The sequence below is a fragment of the Trachypithecus francoisi genome, unplaced genomic scaffold (genome assembly GCF_009764315.1).
Source record: "Trachypithecus francoisi isolate TF-2019V2 unplaced genomic scaffold, Tfra_2.0 Lachesis_group11, whole genome shotgun sequence".
NCBI classification, from domain to species: Eukaryota; Metazoa; Chordata; class Mammalia; order Primates; family Cercopithecidae; genus Trachypithecus; species Trachypithecus francoisi.
In genome coordinates, this window is record NW_022681456.1 from 100,008,076 (window position 1) to 100,031,752 (window position 23,677).

General features: G+C 43.0%; 1 protein-coding gene across 5 annotated transcripts in view; it reads left to right on the forward strand.

Annotated features, from left to right (window-relative positions):
* The window catches only part of DENND5B (DENN domain containing 5B), a 208,207-nt gene that overhangs the window by 143,750 nt on the left and 40,780 nt on the right, over positions 1 to 23,677 (forward strand). For 3 of the 5 annotated variants that reach the window (XM_033222494.1, XM_033222492.1, XM_033222493.1), the window contains 4 exons: positions 10,292 to 10,385; positions 17,247 to 17,378; positions 18,978 to 19,130; positions 20,293 to 20,371. In XM_033222494.1, the coding sequence (XP_033078385.1) occupies positions 10,292 to 10,385; positions 17,247 to 17,378; positions 18,978 to 19,130; positions 20,293 to 20,371 (458 nt within the window). Of the gene's footprint in view, positions 1 to 10,291; positions 10,386 to 11,414; positions 12,834 to 16,772; positions 17,223 to 17,246; positions 17,379 to 18,977; positions 19,131 to 20,292; positions 20,372 to 23,677 lie in introns of those variants that run through there. The other 2 variants (XM_033222495.1, XM_033222496.1) reach the window with 2 other exon arrangements.

The following is a 23,677-nucleotide window of genomic DNA, read 5'->3' on the forward strand; positions in this document are numbered from 1 at the left end:
AGTTTGAGACCAGCGTGGGCAACATAAGAAGATCCTGTCTCTACAAAAATATACATGTTTTTTTTTTTTTGAGACAAGGTCTCACTCTGTTGCCCAGGCTGGAGTGCTATGGCCTGATCCTGGTTCACTGTAGCCTTGACCTCCCCAGGCTCATGTGATCCTCCTGCCTCAGCCTCCCAAGTAGCTGGAATTAAAGGCACATGCCACCACACCTAGCTAATTTTTGTATTTTTTGTAGAGACAGGATTTTGCCCTATTGCCCAAGCTGGTCTTGAACTTCTGGGCTCAAGCAACCTGACCTCCTTGGCCTCCCAAAGTGCTGGGATTGTAGGTGTGAGCCACCGGGCCAAGCTCCTACAAAATTTATTTTTTTAATTAAGCCGGGTGTGGTGGCTCATGCCTGTAATCCCAGCACTTTGGGAGGCCTAAGCGAGTGTATCACTTGAAGCCAGGAGTTAAAGACCAGCCTGGCCAACATAGCGAAACCCCATCTCTACTAAAAATACAAAAATTAGCTGGGTGTGGTGGTGCATACCCAGCTACTTGGGAGGCTGTAATGCCAGCTACTTGGGAGGCTGAGGCATGAGAATCGCTTGAGCCTGGGAGGCAGTCAGGCATGCTGGCATGCGACTATAGTCCCAGCTACTGGTGAGGCTCAGGTGGGAGGATCACTTGAACCTGAGAGGTCTAGGCTGCAGTGAGCCGTGATGTGATGGCATCACTGCACTCCAGCCTGGTCAACCTTGCGAAGACCCTCTTTCAAAAAAACAAAAACAAAAAACCCTTCATTTGATTGACCTTTCATTTAAAAGGCTGTCTCAACTTTAATGAAGACAGTATTAGAGGATGGTTCACTAGAAATATGGAAAAGTTATATATTCAGAATGAAATTTTCTCCTTTTGTAGAAAATGCAAATGTTTATACTAAAGTCTTGGGGAGGAAAATTGTTCAAGAGGATTTAACATGCTACTTACAAGACAGAAGCAAATAACTAATGACTGAAATATTTATTGTACTTACCTTAGTTTGCAGGGTTTCACCCTCCAGTGAAGGGCTGGCCCTGCGTTTATACACACTGAACTTAAAAACTGTGCTAAGGGCCGGGCGTGGTGGCTCAAGCCTGTAATCCCAGCACTTTGGGAGGCCGAGACGGGTGGATCGCGAGGTCAGGAGATCGAGACCATCCTGGCTAACACGGCGAAACCCCGTCTCTACTAAAAAATAGAAAAAACTAGCCGGGCGAGTTGGCAGGCGCCTGTAGTCCCAGCTACTCGGGAGGCTGAGGCAGGAGAATGGCGTAAACCCGGGAGGCGGAGCTTGCAGTGAGCTGAGATCCGGCCACTGCACTCCAGCCTGGGCGACTGCGAGACTCCGTCTCAAAAAAAAAAAAAAAAAAAAAACTGTGCTAAGAAGTGAGGCATGGTGGCACTCCCCAGTACTACCTACTAGGAGGCTGAGGAGGAAGTATTCCTTGAGGCCCGGAGCTAGAAGCCACAATGTGCAATGATTGTGTCTGTGAATTACCTCCAGCATAGGCAACATAGTGAGGTTTCATCTTTATTTTAAAAAATAAATAAATAAAAGAAAAGAAAAGAAAAAAAAATGCGCTAATAGATATTGATGGTTGTTAGGGTTCAAACTTTACAGATAACGAACGATATTAGATACAATGTTCTATTTTTCAGAAGTGGGTGATAATTAGGAGAATTTTCCGTAAGACAGATTAGCCATCAGTGTATTTATTTTTTCTTTTATTTGTGAAGTATCCTAATTGTTGAAATCACTTTGAGCTGGATAGACTATTAGTTTAACAGTTTTTGTTTTCTTTTTGTTTTGTACAGAGTCTCACTCTGTTGCCCAGGCTAGAGTGCAATGGCACAATCTCGGCTTACCGCAACCTCCACCTCCCAGGTTCAAGTGATTTTCCTGCCTCAGCCTCCCAAGTAGCTGGGATTACAGGCATGTGCCACTACGCCAGGATAATTTTTTTTTTTTTTTTTTTTTTTTTAAGTAGAGATAGGGTTTTACCATGTTGGTTAGACTGATTTTGAAATCTTGACCTCAGGTGATCCTCCCGCCTCGGCCTCCCAAAGTGCTGGGATTACAGCCGTGAGCCACTGCGCCCGACTCTTTTGATGGCATTGGATTGTTCATGCATTCATTTGGCAAATATTTATGGAACTCCTACTATATGTGAGGGCTATCCTAGTCACCAGGAGTTTATTAATGAACAAAACAACAAAAATCTCTGCTTTCAAGTGCAAATAAACAGAAAAAGAAACTTAATATGTCAAATAACATGTCAGATGGTAAGAAGAAAAACAAAGTGGGAAAGAAAAATAGGGAGTGCTTAGGAAGGAGGAGTTTAATTTTGAAATCTTATAGCCTTGTTTTCTTGCTTTTGCCTTATATATAATCTTACGATTTCCCATTTCCACACTAAGCCTCAGTCATTACATTTCAGGTAGATATAGTCCAGAGAAAAGATCTCAGAACTAATTGCAGGGTAAATGGATTTATAACCATGCCTGTATAAATGGTAGATCAACTGTTAGAACTTCATATGCTGTGTACAAGACAGAACCAAATAAGCAGTCTTTAGTATTTCAGCAGTTGTGATTATCATTGGTAAAATTATGCTCAGTAAATAAAGTTTAATGCAAAGAATAAATTACTTACTTAACAAGACCAGGAATGTGTGGACTTCATAGCAATTTTCTTAAGCAGTGCTCATTTCCCTGTTTTGAAAATAAGTAGGCCATTTTGTCCCACAGAGCATATAGTAAGAGCTGGTTATATTTAAGTTAATCTTTATCCTTTTCTGCCTGCCAAGGGCACAGTTTTATGCCATTTATATTTTTGCGCCTTACTTTTGTTTGTTATATAAGTCCATTAGCTAGTATTTATATTCTGTTTCATGTTTTTACTATTTATTTAGACTATCTTGCCCATTAACCCTAATTTTTAAAATTCCTGAGCAAACTTTGTGTTATACTGACCTTTTTTGCTATAGGGCTATTTTCAAGGCCTCCATATCAAATATCTACACCCAGGTCTTTGTACATTTTGTTATTTATATTCTATTCTTTCCCCTTAAAGATCTTCAGGTTGGGCCGGGCGCGGTGGCTCAAGCCTGTAATCCCAGCACTTTGGGAGGCCGAGACGGGCGGATCACGAGGTCAGGAGATCGAGACCATCCTGGCTAACACGGTGAAACCCCGTCTCTACTAAAATATACAAAAAATTAGCCGGGCGAGATGGCGGGCGCCTGTAGTCCCAGCTACTCGGGAGGCTGAGGCGAGAGAATGGCGTAAACCCGGGAGGCGGAGCTTGCAGTGAGCTGAGATCCGGCCACGGCACTCCAGCCTGGGCGACAGAGCGAGACTCCGTCTCAAAAAAAAAAAAAGATCTTCAGGTTGTATTTGTATTCTGTTTCAGAATCTTAATGTGTTTTTTTATGGATCATAATTTTCATTCACCCCCGATTCTTTTTGTATCCTTTTTACAGTCTTACATTGATCTTTTGCTTTGGAGACATTTCCAGGGATTCCACTTCAAAGATCTGTAACTAGATCTTTGCACATTTTTCCCTGATATAAACCATAAACCTATTCCTCTTCTTAAGAAACTATTTTGAGAGGGGCTACCTTCCTTGATACCATTGTAATAATGATTATCCAGTGTTCCCCTAAATAACTGACTGAAATAAGATTATTCACAAGCTTGATACCAAAGGCATATGTAATTTTTTCTATTTTTTTTTTTTTAGAGACAGGGTCTCATTATGTTACCCGGGCTGGAGTGCAGCGACATGATCATGGCTCACTGCAGCCTCAACCTCTCAGGCACAAGTGATCCTCCTGCCCCAGCCTCCCAAGTAGCTGGTACCACAGGCACATACCACCATGCCCCGCTAACTTTTTGTGTTTTATAGAGACAGGGTCTCCCTATGTTACCCAGGTTAATCTTGAACTCCTGGGCTCAGTGATCCTCCTGCCACAGCGTCCCAAAGTGCTTGGATTAGATGAGCCACCATGCCCAGCTGCAAATTATTTTTAAAGCAATGAAAGAAGCATTATTCTCATTTAAGCTTTTCCCACACTGGATTCTTTATAATAAAAATAATGAATTGTTTTCAGTAGTGTAACATGACTTTTTCTGAGTGGCAAAAGTGATAATTTTTTAAATTATATCTAGCTCTGTGCTGTCTAAGATACACTCCAGAGTAAGTATTCAACTAGACATGGTGGCTCACACCATAACCCCAGCACTTTGGGAGGCTGAGGATGGTGGATCATTTTAGGCCAGGAGTTCAAGATCAGCCTGGCCAACATGGTGAAACCCCGCCTCTACTAAAGACACAAAAATTAATTTGGCGTGGTGGTGCATACCTGTAATCCCAGCTACTCAGGAGCCTGAGTCATGAGAATCGCTTGCTCAGGAGGTGGAGGTTACAGTGAGCCAAAATCGTGCCACTGCACTCCAGCCTGGGCGACAGAGTGATACTTCGTCTAAAAAAAAAAAAAAAAGGTAAGTATTCTTAGGATAGTGTAATGAGTACAGGTCATGAGGATGATAGGTAAGAGCTGAGAAAATTTTAAAAAATAGATTGATACAATGTTTGCTCTTTAAAAATCTGGAGTATTGGCCAGGCGCGGTGGCTCACGCCTGTAATCCCAGAAGTTTGGGAGGCCAAGGTGGGTGGATAATGAGGTCAGGAGTTCAAGGCCAGCCTGGCCAAGATGGTGGATCCCCATCTCTACTAAAAATACAAAAATTAGCGGGGCACGGTGGCTGAAGCTTGTAATTCCAGCTACTCGGGAGGCTGAGGCAGGAGAATGACTTGAACTTGGGCGGCAGAGGTTGCAGTGAGCTGAGACCAAGCCGCTGTACTCCAGCCTGGGTGACAGAGTGAGACTCCGTCTCAAAAAAAAAAAATCTGGATTAGAAAGTGATGGGGTTAATTTTTAACCACTCAGAATCCCATCACCATGGAATGTTAAAATGTGATATTATGCTCTTACATAGCAAGGATGAGGGAGCAGGAGAACAGGAGTGGACACATCTTGTGTTTGGGTTTTTTTTTTTTTTTTTTTTTTTTGAGACAAAGTCTCGCTCTGTTGCCCAGCCTGGAGTGCAGTGGCACGATCTCAGCTCACTGCAAGCTCCGCCTCCCAGGTTCACGCCATTCTCCTGCCTCAGCCTCCTGGGTAGCTGGGACTACAGGTGCCCGCCACCATGCCTGGCTAGTTTTTTGTATTTTTAGTAGAGATGGGATTTCACCCCGTTAGCCAGGATGTCTCGATCTCCTAACCTCGTGATCGTCCTGTCTTGGCCTTGGTCTCCCAAAGTGATGGGATTACAGGTGTGAGCCACTGCACCTGGCCGACATCTTGTTTTTGAAATGAAATTAAATGTTTATAGAATGTTATAGTTTTTTTATTACTGTATCATGAGCATTCTCATATTTATTAGAAATTTGAATTTTTTAATGACTGCATGCAATTTCATTGTATACTACCCTCTACTGTTGAACATTTCGGTTGTTTTGAGTATATTGATTCTACTCTTGTAAGATCTGCAATTAACTCAAAGGCTTTAGGAAAAATTATATATTAAACGTGCATATGGACTGAAAGATGCATCCTAATTTCAGGAACATTTAAAAGCCCAAATGTGAGTCTTGAAATAAAGGAAATACAGTTTGTTATTACGTATATACATGCTGTGATGAACATCTGTAAACCTACATGTTAGATTGCATCTCTGTTTACTTAATTGTATTTATAGAAGAGGCAGGTGATGGTCAGGCATGCTAGTTCACGCCTATAATCCCAGCACTTTGGGAGGCCGAGGCGAGTGGATCATGAGGTCAGGAGATCAAGACCATCCTGGCTAACAAGGTGAAACCCCGTCTCTACTAAAAAATACAAAAAATTAGCCAGGCATGGTGGCGGGCACCTGTAGTCCCAGCTACTCGGGAGGCTGAGGCAGGAGAATGGCGTGAATCCGGGAGGCGGAGCTTGCAGCTTGCAGTGAGCTGAGATCATGCCACTGCACTCCAGCCTGGAAGACAGAGCAAGACTGTCTCAAAAAAAAAAAAAAGAGAGAGAGAAGGGGCAGGTGATATAGTAGACTTTGCCAGTAAGATGGCTGAGAGACAAGATACTGGCCCTTCTAGAGGAAATTTTATAGAAAATGGAGATAAGTAACTATAACACTCTGTGATAGATACTATAATTGAGGCGTACAGGATGGGTAGCTAACTTAGATTTGGAAGAGTCATAGAACATTTTCTGGAAGCAGTGGCCTCTAATCTATCTGAAAGATGAATGAAATTTGGGAGAAAACTTCATGGACAAAGTCTCAGAGGTGAGAGAGCTTATTTCATTGGAAACACTGAGGTTGAAAATTGCAGGAGGTGGGCCGGGTGCGGTGGCTCACGCCTGTAATCCCAGCATTTTGGGAGGCCGAGGCGGGCAGATCACCTGAGCTCAGGAGTTCCAGACCAGCCTAGCCAACATGGTGAAACCCCGTCTCCACTAAAAATACAAAAATTAGGTGGGCATGTTGGCACATGCCTGTAATCCCAGCTACTTGGAAGGCTTAGGCAGGAGAATTGCTTGAACCCGGGAGACGGAGGTTGCTGTGAGCCAAGCTTGCAGCATTGCACTCCAGCCTGAGTGACGAGAGCAAAACTCTGTCTCCAAAAAAAAAAGAAAGAAAGAAAATTGCAGGAGCTTTAAAGTAGAAAGAGTGATCAGCAGTACTAAATGTAGAAGAGGGTTTGAGTAAGCTAAGGACCGAATAATAGCCATTGGACTTGGCAGTTAGGGGGTTCAGTGGCTTCATCAAGAGGATTTTTAGGGCTGGGCACAGTGGCTGATGCCTGTAATCCCAGCACTTTGGGAGGCTGAGGCGGACAGATCACCTGAGGTCAGGCGTTCGAGACCAGCCTGGCCAACATAATGAAACCCTGTCTCTACTAAAAAATACTAAAATTAGCCGGATGTGGTGGCACACACCTGTAGCCAGCTACTTGGGAGGCTGAGACAGGAGAATCACTTGAACCCGGGAGGCGGCGGTTTCAGTGAGCTGAGATCATGCCACTGCCCTCCAGCTTGGGTGACAGCCTGAGACTCCATCCCAAAAAGACAAAAGGCGGTGGGGGGGCGGGGTTAGGCAACTGGGAACAGACACGCCTGTAATCCCAGCACTTTGGGAGGCTGAGACAGGCAGATCGCCTTGAGCTCAGGAGTTCAAGACTGATCTAGTCAACATGGTAAAACCCTGTCTCTACAAAAAATACAAAAATTAGCTGAGCATTAGTGGCTTGTACCTGTAATTCCAGCTACTTGGGAGGCCGAGGTGGGCGGATCACATGAAGGTCAGGAGTTCGAGATCAGCCTGGCCAACATGGTGTGAAACCCCATCTCTACTAAAAATACAAAAATTAGCTGGGTGTGGTGGCGTGCCCCCTTGATCCCAGCTATTCGGGAGGCTGAGGCAGGAGAATCGTTTGAACCCAGGAGGCAGAGGTTGCCGTGAGCCGAGGTCGCACCACTGCACTCCAGCCTGGGTGACAGAACAAGACTCTATCTCAAACAAACAAACAAAAAAACTTTAAAAAGTATTTTCAAGGGAAGGAGCTGGTTTGAAATGAACTGAAGATCCAAACGTAAATAAGTAGAAGTCTTACGTATAAATATTTTAAGAATTTTTACATGAGAGGTGTGAAGAAACAGATGTTAACATGACTACAGAGGGCCACGAGGGAGACCAACATGCTTGTCAGCTGAAGAGATTCCACTGAGAGAAAGATTGGTGATACAGCAGAGGAGGTGACTAATGGAGCGGGTTGAAAAGACAAGAGAATTGGTCAAGGATGCAGGTGGAAGACACAGTTTTGAGCCGTGGCTAATATATTTTATACTTTGAGATCAGAAGAAAGATGAGGATGTTTATGTGCATGCATTGTCTTACGTGGAAGGCAGGAAGAAGGAAGCGAGGGTACCTGAGGGTAAAGAGTTTGCAGGAGTGTTTGAGGAGAATGGGGAAGAGTTGACAAAAGACAGGTGAAGTGATTCATGGGTAGTTGTGAGGGAAATTGGGAACTAGTCTGTGTGGGTACAGGAATAGGGAAACGAGGGGATAGTCTTCATCCAGGGTTTGGGCCTCTGGTGGGCAGGTAAGGAGGGAAGTAGAGAATTATTACAGAGGAGAGAGTAATAGAATGGGAGTAGTTTAGGAGGCTTTCCACAGAAGTTAGGCTCATAACAGAAAGAGGAGAAAACACAAGGGGTCTTAAGTGAGAGTCAAGGCATGGAAGAGCTAATGTAATGGGAGATGGGGGTCAGTGGCTAAGATGGTGGAGTTCAGGATTTCTCAGGTAGAGGAGTTCTGGATGACCATTTGATTTAGTGTGATGTCCTGGTTGCGTCTAAAGCGCAGTGGAGGTAAAGTTGCATATTAGACAACCCCAGAATTTTAAGACAAAGTTATCTGTATAGTCTTTGTACTTCCCGTAGCAGGGAAGAAAACTGAGCCAGGTTCTAAATTATTCGCTGAATGAAGATGATAGAGAGAAAGGAGTGATTAGGGATAATCGCTGGGTGGTTGAGTCATATACACTAAGCTGGAGTCTGTAGGTAGCTAGGCTGGCCACAAAAGGACCTTTGAATAAGGGAAACATATATTTTTAAGCCCCTCCTATCATCTAGGGCAGGTCTGGGTCTAGGGCACATGAGTTGAATCATTATCAACTAAAAACAAAGGTATTGGAGCTAGAAGGCAGCTCTTACATCTTTGGCCATACCACCTTGAACACACCTGATCTCATCTGAAAGGCGGTTTCGATACCAGCAGTTCAGTAGCGGAGAAAATTATTATAGAACTAGCAATGATTTTATTAATCATTTAGAAACAGAACGGAGGTTACTATAGTAGAACATAGTAATTAGGGGAGAAGTGATATAAGATCAGAGGGAATGAAGCAGAGGTCTGTTTATATTTAGAGTTTTATAGGCCATGGAAAAGAGCTCAGGTTTTATTTTAAACTTATTTGTCCTGCGTATTTTGATACTGAGTTTATATTATAAATATTTTCTAAAACAACTGATAAACACAAGCTATCACTTCAGAAACACAATCATGAAATTTTAGAGCAAAAAGGAATCACAGTGGTCTTTGAGCGCAACCCTTAAGACTATACAGATGAGTACTCACTCTTCTGAGTTTGAATCTTTTTATTTTTCTTGAGACGGGATATCACTGTCATCCAGGCTGGTATGCAGGAGTGCAGTCATGGTACACTGCATCCCCAAACTCCTGGGCTCAAATTATCCTCCCACTTCAGCCTTTTTAAATGGTTTGTAGAGACAGAGTCTCACTATGTTGCCTAGGCTGGTCTCGAACTCCTGGCCTCAAGTAATCAGGCCAGAGTGCTAGGATTACAGGTGTAAGCCTTTGCACCCAGCCAAGTTTGATAGAAATCTTTCCTTAAAAAGTTGGAAGCGGCTGGGCGCGGTGGCTCAAGCCTGTAATCCCAGCACTTTGGGAGGCCGAGGCGGGCGGATCACAAGGTCAGGAGATCGAGAGCATCCTGGCTAACACGGTGAAACCCCGTCTCTACTAAAAAATACAAAAAACTAGCCGGGCGAGGTGGCGGGCGCCTGTGGTCCCAGCTACTCGGGAGGCTGAGGCAGGAGAATGGCGTGAATCTGGGAGGCGGAGCTTGCAGTGAGCTGAGATGCGGCCACTGCACTCCAGCTTAGGCGACAGAGCGAGACTCCGTCTCAAAAAAAAAAAAAAAAAAAAAGTTGGAAGCTTCATACATTTCTATTGTTCTTTTAGGACACTAGAATTAGGTAATTCTAAATTATGGATTTTGAGAATATTCTCCTTTGTATTAAAAAATATTCATAATACTTTGAGCAAGTCAAGGCATTACTATTATATGTCTTAATATAATCAAGGACTAACTCAGTTAATATTTGACTTATTGTTAGGTATGTAAGTATCTGAAGTGTATTGATACTGTGCCTTTTTGACCTCGGTTTTTAAAAGTTCTGATTGTAATGATGGCAGCATGTATCTGGAAAGATACTAAAAACTGTTTGGTTGTGTGTTTTAAATGGGTGCATAGTATGGTATTTTAATTATATTTTAACAAAGCTGCTATATATTTTTTAAATAATTGATTTTAAAATGTGTGTGTCAGTCTTTTGTGTTGAATGGTTAATTCTATTTTAAATATAAGGAACACATGTTTAAATAATTTGGTTGTTTCAGTCGCTGGGTAAGTCGGAGTGCCACTGCACAGCGCAGGAAAGAACGCCTTCGCCAGCATTCTGAGCATGTTGGGCTGGACAACGACTTGAGGGAGGTATGTGGTCTACTTTCCTGGGGTGCCTCACAGCAAGCACCATGAACTGGGCTTATTCCTTCTAGCAGATGTCATTGTGTAGATTCTTAATGTTCTTTAAAAAAAAGAACTGTTTAGTTATAGTTTAAAATATTAATCCTTTTGTACGGACATGTAGCAGAAAACACCCTTTTTTCCATTTTTGTAATTTCAAGACATCTATAATAAGGCTCTAAAACAAGTCTTTCTGTGTATTACATCAAGTAAAGATCAAGTTTAGGATAAATTTTCAGTTACTATGTCTCATATTGGGAGAAAAATTGTCTACATGAGAAGCCTAGACATTTCTAAGTTTCAAGCATAATTATTATAAGTAGTGTGATGTACTTGCCTATGCTTTGTTCTTGGCTTGCTGGCACCATTTTTTTTTCTTGAATCTCTAAATCTACTTTATATTTTTGAAAGTGATTGAAAACTATTTTTAAATTAAGATCCTTACACTTTATTTGTACTCTATGAAAATAAGACCATAATTATCCATTTGAATAATTACAAGTAAGTTTTGATTTTTTTCTGTGTGAAATCTGCCACTACATATATATGCCACTATACATATATATAGTGCCTTGCTGTGTTGCCCAGGCTCAAGCAGTGCTCCTGCCTCAGCCTCCCAAAGTATTGGGATTACAGGTGTGAGCTACCATGCCCGGCCTGATTGTTTTGTTTCTTATGATCAAAAGAGAAATCCAGTCAGAAGACCTGTTAACTGTTTTCTAGAATCACATTTGTAAAAATAAAGCAGAAAACATCCCCCCAAACATCTTTTGTTTTTGTTGTGTTTATACATGTATGATTTTAAACATTTTATTAAGAACTGAAGCATCACCTGTGTAGTGCTTTTTTTTTTTTTTTTTTTTTGGCTACTGTATTTTCTTCCCTTCCCTCTCTTTTGCTGTGATTTTATCATATGCATGCTTGTTCTGCTTGTCTCTTTCTCCCTATCCTTTTCTTTTTTGCTTTTCTGTCATTGGCACTTCTCCATCTTCTTAGCCTTCCGGGGAACTTTTGGTCTGTCAGAACTCCGTGCCATTCTGGGAGTGGGATCAGGGTCCACCTCCTCCTGCACGACTTCCTAAAAAATCCTTCTCTGAGTGCTGCCTGGTATGTTCTTTGCTTGAAAGTGCTTTACCAGATGTTCCCCCAATCTTGTCTTTGGTGTTACTTGAATGTTACACATGTGCGAGTGCACATAGCTCTAGAATGCCTCACATGACTTTGCGATGTGAACTCACACTCCCCATTTTGCTCTCTGTTTCTTGTTATGTTTACTACCTCTCTGTTTGTGTGTGCTGATATGAGTAATTCTATGCTGCTGACATGTAAAACTAATCATTCAGGTCTCTAATCAGTGGGATTTTTTTTGTGCTAGATAGCAAATTACCTTACTTCAAAGGGGGAAATGTATTAAATATACAAACTCCCCTTTATTTAAGCGTTTTCCAGAAGTACGGATGTGATTCAATTTCAAATAGCCTTTCTTTTGCCAGGTTTTATCTCCACAGAATTTTAATTTCCCCTTCCTAGTCTGTATTTTATGTGGTCAGAAAGTTCAGTCATCAACATAGAATCTCAGTGCCAAGAGGGATCTTTAAGGTCATCTTGTCCAATTTGACATGATTAAATTGAAGTCCAAGAGATTTGCCCAGAGTTAAAAGCACACAAAGACAGAGCTGGGCCTATAGCCCAGGACTCCTGACTTGTAGGCCAATATTCTTTCCATTTACCCTGCATGCCGGCTTTCACTAACTGCTGTTCACTTGAGGCAACAAGTCACTTAGAAATCTTGCTTATATTTTCTGCCCATTATGTCATACTAGCTTAAATCTATTGTACAATGGTCTTCTCTTCACAAGTTGAACACCAGGTAAGGGGCGAGGGTGTTTATTAGAAAATTCTGGGAGAGCCTGTATTAAAGAGCAGTTAGTTCAGTGTTTATTGAATAACAGGATATATTTTCATAGGTAGTTCCTAGTGGTTTGTTTCATTTGTCTTAAGCAGAAATAAAGAAGAACACAGTAGTAATCTCAGAAGAAATCTGGGGTTACTTCTAGACTGTATTATAAAAGCATTTCTTGTGAAAAGCGTCTCTCTCTCTTCTGTATTTTTCATCTTGAAATATATTTTTTCCTTCAGATGATATTTTTATCATCACTTGTTTATTTTAAAGGCAGTTGCTCTGTTTTTGCAACTTGCAGAGACAGCCTCCCTTCTTGCTGTGAAGAAAGGCCTTTTGCCGCCCCCCTGTATCCTTTCTGTGCATGTCCATGGAATGTTGCTAGTTCTGTGACTCCAGCAGAGGTGCCCAGAAGGAGACTTTGCACATGGCCCTATGGAATCCACTGTTGGCTAATAACTGTACCTGCCCCATATGTACTGGGGGCTCAGTAAATTGGTCACTCATAGGACAGGCACAGTCTAGCTTGTTTTCATTTATGTAAAACAGGACATAAACTTTAAACAGTGCTTAATTTTTTGTTTGTTTTTGAGACAGAGTCTCCCTCTGTCACCAGGCTGGAGTGCAGTGGCTTGATCTCGGCTCACTGCAACCTCCATCTCCCGATCCTCCTGCCTAGGCCTCCCAAGTAGCTGGGACTACAGGCACGCACCACTACGCCCAGCTAATTTTTTTTTTTTTTTTTTTTGTATTTTTAGTAGAGACGGGGTTTCACCATGTTGGCCAGAGTGGTCTCGATCTCTTGGCCTCGTGATCCTCCCACCTCGGCCTCCCAAAGTGCTGGGATTATAGGCATGAGCAACCTCAACCAGCTGACAGTGGTTAATTTTTAATCCAATAATTGACTTTAAAAAGTATTCAGGGGACAGGCGCAGTGACTTACACTTTTAATCCCAGCACTTTGGGAGGATGAAGTGGGCGGATCACTTGAGGACAGGAGTTCGAGACCAGCTTGGCCAATATGGTGAAACCCTGTCTCTACTAAAAATACAAAAATTAGCCGGGTGTGGTGGCATGTGCCTGTAGTCCCAGCTACTCAGGAGACTGAGGCAGGAATATTGCTTGAACCTTGGAGGTGGAGGCTGCAGCAAGCTGAGATCACGCTGCTGCACTCCAGTCTGGGCAACAGACCAAGACTCTGTCTCAAAAAAGCAAAAACCAAACAAAAAAGTATTCAGGCTAGGCGGTGGCTCACACCTATAATCCCAACAGTTTGGGAGGCCAAGGCAGGGAGATCATTTGAGATCGAGAGTTCAAGACCAGCCTGGCCAACATGGTGAAACCCCATCTCTACTAAAAATATAAAAAATAGCCAGGTGTTGTAGTGCGTGCCTATAATAACAGCTGCTTGAGAGGCTGAGGCAGGAGAATCGCTTGAACCCAGGAGGCAGAGGTTACAGTGAGCCAAGATTGTACCACTGCACTCCAGCGTGGGCGACAGAGCAAGACTCTGTCTTTAAACAAACAAACAAACAAACAAAAAACAGGCAGGGCATGGTGGCTCATGCCTGTAATCCCAGCACTTTGGGAAGCTGAGGTGAGTGGATCACTTGAGGTCAGGAATTCGAGACCATCCTGGCCAACATGGCGAAACCCCGTCTCTACTAAAAACACAAAAATTAGCCAGGTATGGTGGCCAGCACCTGTAATCCCAGCTACTTGAGAGGCTGAGGCAAGAGAATTGCTTGAACCCAGGAGGCGGAGTTTGCAGTGAGCCAAGACCGAGCCATTGCACTCCAGCCTGGGCAACAGAGCGAGACTTCGTCTCAAGAAAAAAATAAATAAATAAAACTAACCTTCAGACCATTTCTGTAGACCTTGTTACATTTGACTTCTCTGCTGGTAATGGTTGATAGGTTTTAAAAATCAAACTCTCCGGGCGCGGTGGCTCACGCCTGTAATCTCAGCACTTTGGGAGGCCAAGGCGGGCAGATCACGAGGTCAGGAGTTCGAGACCAGCCTGACCAACATAGTGAAACCCTGTCTCTACTAAAAAATACAAAATTGGCCGGGTGCGGTGGCTCAAGCCTGTAATCCCAGCACTTTGGGAGGCCGAGACGGGCGGATCACGAGGTCAGGAGATCGGGACCATCCTGGCTAACACGGTGAAACCCCGTCTCTACTAAAAAAAAAAACACAAAAAACTAGTCGGGCGTGGTGGCGGGCGCCTGTAGTCCCAGCTACTCGGGAGGCAGAGCTTGCAGTGAGCTGAGATACGACCACTGCACTCCAGCCTGAGCGACAGAGCGAGACTCCCTCTCAAAAAAAAAAAAAAAAAAAATACAAAATTATGGCCGGGCATGGTGGCTCACGCCTGTAATCCCAGCACTTTGGGAGGCCGAGGTGGGTGGATCACAAGGTCAGGAGTTCGAGATCAGCCTGACCAACATGGTGAAACCCCGTCTCTACTGAAAATATAAAAATTAGCCGGGCATGGTGATATGCATCTATAATCCCAGCTACTCAGGAGACTAAGGCAGGAGAATCACTTGAACCTGGGAGGTGGAGTTTGCAGTAAGCCGAGATCACGCCATTACACTCCAGCCTAGGTGACAGAGCAAGACTCCATCTCAAAAAAAAAAAAAAAAATTAGCCAGGCATGGTGGAACGTGCCTGTAATCCCAGCTACTCAGGAGGCTGAGGCAGGAGAATTACTTGTACCTGGGAGGCAGAGGTAGCAGTTAGCTGAAATCATGCCACTGCACTTTAGCCTGGGCGACAGCGAGATTCCATCCCAAAAAATAAAATAAAAATAAACTCTGCAGTTCCCATAACATTTATTTATACTTCTTTCTGCTGCAAACATTTTTTTTTGAGATGGAGTCTTACTCTTGTCACCGAGGCTGGAGTGCGATGGCACGATCTTGGCTCACTGCAACCTCTGCCTCCCGGGATCAAGCAATTCTCCTGCCTTAGCCTCCCAAGTAGCTGGGATTACAGGTGCCTACCACATTTTTTTATTTTTAGTAGAGACGGGGTTTCACCATGTTGGCCAGGCTGGTCTCGAACTCCTGACCTTGTCATCCGCCCGTCTCGGCTTCCCAAAGTGCTGGGATTACAGGTGTGAGCCACCACGCCTGGCCTCTGCTTCAAACATTTTTAAGAGAGTCAAAGAAATAAGGGAAAATTGAGAATTAGAGACAACTGTAAAAATGATTGGACTGGAAAAAAACATTATTTTGTTAATTTTGCCTTTCATCACAAGGATTGGGAGGTAGCAGGTAAACTGATTAGTTGAATACCTAATCAGTGGGATTTTTTTTATTTGTACCAGACTTAACAGATTAGTTTTCTTCCAAAGGAGAAATATATTAAATGTACAAACTCTCTTTTTTAAAGAATGCAAAGGATTTTACGCATCTTTTATAATATCAAGCTCTCCTCTGAAGATAGTAAGGATAGATTTCACATATGTGCCCGTGGGAGGATGTGTTGGCTTGCCATCTCAGTCTCCCTGCTGCCCCCCAACTACCAGCCAATAAACTGCTACTTTTACTGTATATTGTAGAGCAGTTGTTTTCTAAATATGGTCCTAAGACACTTGGACTTTTTGGAAAATTCTTCCCTGTGATCCTGATGTAAACACAAGGTATCCAGATGGGTTTTTTGTTTGTTTGCTTGTTTGTTTTGGTTTTTTTGGTTTTTTGTTTTGTTTTTTTTGAGATGGAGTCTCGCTCAGTTGCCCAGGCTGGAGTGCAGTGATGCCATCTGCACTCACTGCAGTCTCCGCCTCCCGGGTTTCAGTGATTTTTCTGCCTCAGCCTCCCGAGTAGCTGGGGAGTAGCCTATAATCCCAAGTAGGTGGATTACAGGCATCCACCACCACACCTGGCTAATTTTTGTATTTTTAGTAGAGATGGGGTTTCACCATGTTGACCAGGCTGGTCTCGCAGTCCTGACCTCTGGTGATCCACCCATCTCGGCCTCCCAAAGTGCTGGGATTACAGACGGGAGCCACCGCCCAGCCCCTGGATGAACTTTTATAGACAGCATAGAAAGGAGAGAGAGAGCACATGTCTTGCACTAATCACATGTAGTGATTTTCTTTTTAATAGAAATTCACTAACCAAAGCTCAAGAGCATTTGGTTAAGTTTCTGTGATACCTTAGGGTTACCAAAAACCCCAAAAGTAACACTGTAATTCACTTTCTCTTAATTATAGAACAAGGCAAGGTAGGGCTTTAGCAAAAACATCACAGAAAGAGGTCACCTTCACTTGGAGCACATGGTGCTTTTCAGAGTGATCCTATAGCCTTTTGGGAAGGTAGGGGGGCATGTTTTATGGCCATTTAACAAGCTGAGGTGCACAAACATTAGTTGATATGCCTGAGTCATAAAATTAGTTACAACCAGATTCTAAAGTTTCTGATTTTACTGTTGTGATTTGATTATAGAGCAAAGGGTTAGATTGGAGAGCACTGCCCAAGAGGCTAGAGGTATGTTAAGTCTTGCTGTATGGGGAAAGGAGTGGAGGAAATCAGTGATCTGAGAACCACTGGGCTCCTGCAAAACCTTAGATTTGTAATCTAAACACCTAAGTTTTTTTGTCCCAACCACAATCCTGACTCATCGCAACCTGTTGTATTCCCAGTGAAAAGACTAAACAAAATGAAATGTCATCTCACTTTGAATAAGTTTTAATGTGATGGGGTTTCTGTCACTTTACTTCTCACAGGAGTTAACAGTTGTTGTGGGGTGGCATATGAGTGTCCTCTGTCTTCTGGTGCACTAAAACATTAATTGTTTTTATGCACATACACTTACAGACTGTTTTGCATTTCATTTGTCTTTGCACTTGTTTGTATAAGGTTAAGAAGATTAGAAGAATAGCTAATGTTTATGCATTAAAAATACTCCTTAATTTTTAGAAATATATGCAAGAGGCACGAAGTTTAGGAAAAAACCTGAGGCAACCCAAACTGTCAGACCTCTCTCCTGCAGTGATTGCACAGACCAACTGTAAATTCGTAGAAGGCTTATTAAAAGAATGTAGAATGAAGGTATGTATTATTCACTGATGCCAGACAGTGTGCATTCATGTTTACACCATGTGTGAGGCTAAGATGAACTGAGTTAACCCCCATTTAAGCATATAATTTTGCTAGAAGAAAACTCTTATTGTGGCATTGACCTCGTGTACTCTTTACCGGGGTATTGAACCTCCATGGGTTCTTCATTGCCCACAGAATCAATGACATAAGAACCTTATATCGTTTTTCTCACCTTTTCAAACATTGCTGTCCTCCTCACCAACATGAATGGATGTCTTAAGCCACTCATAATTTGCGTCAGGAATGTTGTCATCTTATGTGAAAGGCAACACTTGTGTCTGTGTATGCACCTGTGTACAGCCTTATTTGTGCCTATATATGGTTTTCGTCCCCATAAGGAAAAATACCTTGGCTGTGTTGTAGGTTTGTGTATATTGCACAACATTCTCCTCTCAGAAACCTGTGTTTTTTGGAGGTAGCAGTACAAATTGACAAAACTTAAAACATCATTTTAGCTAATAATTTTATTTATTTGACAGTCATTTCTTGAGTACCTTCTCTGCATATTTAATAAATATACTATTTTTCAGCATCAGAATATAGTGGTGAATTAAAGTTCTTGCCTAAAAGAGCTAGATTCTCTCTCATTTTACATTTTATAAAAGCTACTAAGACTGATGCAAATTAACTTACATGAAACTGATTTCCAGTTTATTTGCATTTTTTGGTGTATGCTTGATGAACAAAGAAAAGATAAAAAAGGAAAAGAGAAGGAAAGTCCTGGTTCATTCACAAATTAGAGTTCTCAAAAAATTTAGAGCTGCCCATTTGTATTCTGGTTTTTACCTAAGTGCAATCAAACTAAGTGCAAGAATCTTTAGTATGCTAAGATGCTGGGACAGTGATAGGGCAAGTTGTGGTGGCAGAATGGGGTTCCATATTCTGATGGTACATTTTCTTTTTTTATTGTTTTTTATTTTTTGAGACAGAGTCTCGCTCTATCACCCAGCAGGCTGGCACAGTGGCGCAATCTCAGCTCACTGCAACCTCAACCTCCTGGGTTCAAGCGATTCTTCTGCCTCAGCCTCCCAAATAACTGGGATTACAGGCGTGTGGCACTACTACCTGGCTAACTTCTGTATTTTTAGTAGAGACTGGGTTTCACCATGTTGGCCAGGCTGGTCTCGAACTCGTGACCTCAGGTGATCCACTTGCCTCGGCCTCCCAAAGTGCTGGGATTACAGGTGTGAGCCACCATACCCAACCCTGACAGTACATATTCTAGGTCTGCTGTAATTCCCCAATATCACAGAAGTTAATAATTTGACAATTGTTGTACATAAGCATCTTTTCAACATGGGGATGCTTACAAATATTATCTTATTTTCTCTTTAGTTACACTCCATTTTTCTGACAAAATAGTAACATACAAATTATATTACTCCAATTAGTTGACCCCCGAGATTAAGAGATTTTTTTCCCAAGGTGATTACAGATCTGCAAACAGAGGTATAATGAAGGGAAACCATGTCTCCTACTTCAGTAATTGACTTGTTGGTTTTTGGTTTCACTACTGGGGTGCCTTATGACTACACGTGATATTCTTAGACAAAGCGCATGTTGGTGGAGAAGATGGGACATGAAGCAGTGGAACTTGGCCATGGAGAAGCAAACATCACCGGCCTGGAGGAGAACACCTTGATCGCCAGCCTCTGTGACCTGCTGGAGAGGATATGGAGCCATGGCTTGCAGGTCAAGCAGGTAACAGTTTTAGGAGGTCCTGGTGACATGGCCAGTTAAGAGCCCTGTGAAGAAATGTAACAAGGAGAAAAATATGTCACTAAAAAAAAAAAAATAGGCCGGGCGCGGTGGCTCAAGCCTGTAATCCCAGCACTTTGGGAGGCCGAGACGGGCGGATCACGAGGTCAGGAGATCGAGACCATCCTGGCTAACATGGTGAAACCCCGTCTCTACTAAAATACAAAAAACTAGCCGGGCGATGTGGCGGGCGCCTGTAGTCCCAGCTACTCGGGAGGCTGAGGCAGGAGAATGGCATAAACCGGGAGGCGGAGCTTGCAGTGAGCTGAGATCCGGCCACTGCACTCCAGCCTGGGCGGCAGAGCGAGACTCCGTCTCAAAAAAAAAAAAAAAAAATAGGCTCTTTTGTCAGAAGGGGACTAGAAAAATGCCACAGACATTTTAATTTCAGAACAAGAAAATATAACCCATGAGCAGGAGGTGGTTTGGGGATCTTTCCTGCTAAGCAGGGAAGGATGAAGTAGCACATCATTGCAGAGGCTGTATCCCTAATAAGTTCCATTAAATGTTTGCCTTTGTCACTGTCCAGAATTAACAGTTCCTTGCCATTTTAAGTTAGATCTAATAATTCAGGGTGAAAAATTCAAATGGTCTCTTTGCTTTCGTCTCTCTAGTCTCCCTTTCTGATTTTTTTCTGATGTGTGCGTGTTTCTTTCTTCTTCCCTTTTTCTTTCTCCTCTCACCTCTATTTTTTTGTCTTATTGCCACTCCATATATCCAAACATATTTTACATATAGATGTACACAAGTACATTCTGTGCTGCTAGAGCATTTTAATCCCATGGTTACTAATGTACCCAGTGTAGACAGCCCTAATTATATACAACTAAGTAACAACCTAGCAGACATCAGAAATCTTCTGCCTGCCAGACTGGCCCTTTGCTTAGCTGCTTCCTTTCCCCAGGCTCTTGCCGGTCTTCTCAGTGAGGCAAAGGATGACCTTTATGATACATGCAGAAGATGCTCAGAATGTCATACAGCTAGGAATGAATAAGCTTGGGTCACCAAACTTCTGAATGGCTATTGGAATATGAATGATTTGGATGAGAAATTATTTTATGATGAATTATTTCTTATGAAATTTTTACACACCTTGTACTTTCAGGGGAAGTCGGCTTTGTGGTCACATTTAATTCAGTTTCAGGACAGAGAAGAGAAACAAGAGCACCTTGCAGAATCACCAGGTATGACATCATTGGTAAAGAACTAGCAGCACTGGACTCTGAGAAGACTCAATACTATATGGCCTTGTCTTGATCTCTTTCTCTCTCAAGCTAAAATTTACTCATTTTGCCAATAATGGGATAAAGTAGAAGGAGCAATATTACTTACTAACTGTGAGACCTGGAAAAAGTTATTTGCCCTTTCTGAAGTCCTGCTTCGTCATCTATAAAATAGGGAAAATGAGATTACCTAGGCTGGAATGGTCATGCTGATCAAGCAAGGTATCATGTGAAAACCCCCAATGAATTGTAAATGGCCATGCAAGGATACATTACTCTCAGTAGCATCAGAATATTTTTTTTCTTAAAAGTTTTTTTTTTTAGGCCGGGCGCGGTGGCTCAAGCCTGTAATCCCAGCACTTTGGGAGGCCGAGACGGGCGGATCACGAGGTCAGGAGATCGAGACCATCCTGGCTAACACGGTGAAACCCCGTCTCTACTAAAAAATACAAAAAACTAGCCGGGCGAGGTGGCGGGCGCCTGTAGTCCCAGCTACTCGGGAGGCTGAGGCAGGAGAATGGCGTAAACCCAGGAGGCGGAGCTTGCAGTGAGCTGAGATCCGGCCACTGCACTCCAGTCCGGGCGACAGAGTGAGACTCCGCCTCAAAAAAAAAAAAAAAAAAAGTTTTATAACCATCATTAATGATCTTTCAGGGAAAAAATATGAACGTATGTTTCAAAATATTTCAGGAGTTGAATCTCTTCTTCAATTTATAGAAAATATGTTAGAAGCGTAATAATTTTTTAGCTAATTAGAATTATGTAGGGTTTCTTAAGCTAAGTGTTCTTACCTACTGTCTATTTTTCACAACAACACATGCTTTTCTTTGTATAAAATAACCATCTATTTCACAAAAAAGTAGAAGTAACTGTGGTAAGCTAATTGAGATAAAATGCTTTATACTGAATCAGCCATTTTGGAACCTTTTCGTAAAGTATGGATTACTTTGGACATTCAGAAATGTTTTAGACGGAGTCTCCTCTTGTCACCCAGGTTGGAGTACAGTGGTGCGATCTCAGCTCACTGAAACCTCTGCCTCCCAAGTTCAAGCAATTCTCCTGCCTCAGTCTACCAAGTACCTGGGATTATAGGTGCCCACCACCACACCCGGCTAATTTTTGTATTTTTAGTAGGGACGGGGTTTCGCCATGTTGGCCAGGCTGGTCTCAAACTCGTGATCTCAAGTGATCAGCCCTACTCAGCTTCCCAAAGTGCTGGGATTACACGCATGAGCCACCTCGCCCAGGTGGTGGCGGATGCCTATAGTCCCAGCTTCTCGGGAGGTTGAGGCAGGAGAATCGCTTGAACCTGGGAGGGCGGAGGTTACAGTGAGCTGAGATTGTGCCACTGCACTCCAGCCTAGGTAACAGAGCTAGACTCTTATCTCAACAACAACAACAAAAAGTCGTAAGTCTACCACAGTTTAAGAAAGAGTGCAGGGGCTGGGCATGGTGGTTTATGCCTGTAATCCCAGTACTTGGGAGGCCGAGGTTGGCAGATCATGAGGTCAGGAGTTCAAGACCAGCCTGACCAACATAGTGAAACCCCATCTCTACTAAAAATACAAAAATTAGCTGGGCGTGGTGGTGCGTGCCTGTCATTCCAGCTACTCAGGAGGCTGAGGCAGGAGAATCACTTGAACCTGGGAGGTGGAGGTTGCAGTAAGCCGAGATCGTGCCACTGTGCTCCAGCCTGGGTGACAAAGCAAGACTCCGTCTCAAAACAAAAAAAAGGTGCATTGACCAGGTGCAGTGGCTCACACCTACAATCTCAGCACTTTAGGATGTCAAGGCGGGCGGATCACAAGGTCAGGAGTTCAAGACCAGCCTGGCCAACATGGTGACACCCCATCTCTACTAAACATACAAAAATGAGCCAGGCGTGGTGGCGGGCGCCTGTAATCCCAGCTACTCAGGTGGCTGAGGCAGGAGAATCGCTTAAACCTGGGAGGCAGAGGTTGCAGTGAGCTGAGATTGTGCTGTTGCACTCCAGCCTGGGCAACAAGAGCAAGGCTCCATCTCAGAAAAAAAAAAAAAAAAGAGTGCATTACAAATATGATTTAAACTAACCTTTTTTTTTTTTTGAAATGGAATTTTGCTCCTGTCACCCAGGCTGGAGTACAGTGGCACGATCTCGGCTCACTGCAACCTCTGCCTCCTAGACTCAAGCCATTCTCCTGCCTCAGCCTCCTGAGTAGCTGGGATTACAGACATGCACCACCACACCCAGCTAATTTTGTATTTTTAGTAGAGACAGGGTTTCTCCATGTTGGTCAGGCTGGTCTCGAACTTCCGACCTCAAGTGATCCATCTGCCTTGGTATCCCAACGTGCTGGGATAACAGGCGTGAGCCACCATGCCTGGCCTTAAAGACCCAGTTTTTTTGTTTGTTTGTTTGTTTGAGACGGAGTCTCGCTCTGTCGCCCAGGCTGGAGTACAGTGGCGCAATCTCAGCTCACTGCAAGCTCTGCCTGCTGGGTTTACACCCTTCTCCTGCCTCAGCCTTCTGAGTAGCTGGGACTATAGGCACCTGCCACCTCACCCAGCTAATTTTTTGTATTTTTCGTAGAGACGGGGTTTCACTGTGTTAGCCAGGATGGTCTCAATCTCCTGCCCTCGTGATCCACCTGCCTCGGCCTCCCACAGTGTTGGGATTACAGGCGTGAGCCACTGCGCCCAGCCTAAAGACCCTTTTGTTCACCCTAATTTCTTTTCCCTCACTGCCCCTAGAGGGCAACACTACCCTAAATGTAGTATTTATTGTTAGAAACCTAGTGTTTAAATGTATTTAATCAGACAGCTAGGAATATGAGTTGACTACATTGCCCTGGAGCTCCTGCAATCAGAATGCCAAGGTTCTGCTGTCTCTGACTATAACTATATTTATAAAGATTCAGATCAAGTTTAAAAGCATTCTCTAGTGTCCATCTCCTCTGCCACTTTTTCTGTTAAAAAACAGAAATGAGGTCAGGTGTGGTGACTCAGTGCCTGTAATCCCAGCACTTGAACCTGGGAGGCAGAGGTTGCAGTGAGCCAAGATCATGCCACTGCATTCCAGCCTGGGCAACAGAGTGAGACTCTGTCTCAAAATATATATATATATATATATATATATATATATATTTATTTATTTATTTATAAGAATATAAAATATGTATTAAAACATCAGTTTAAATTGAAATCTCTCATTCTTAAGGAGTAAGTTGTAATTACGCAAAAATTAACAGTTTTTAAAATCTGAATTTTTTTCTACCAAATACTTTTTTT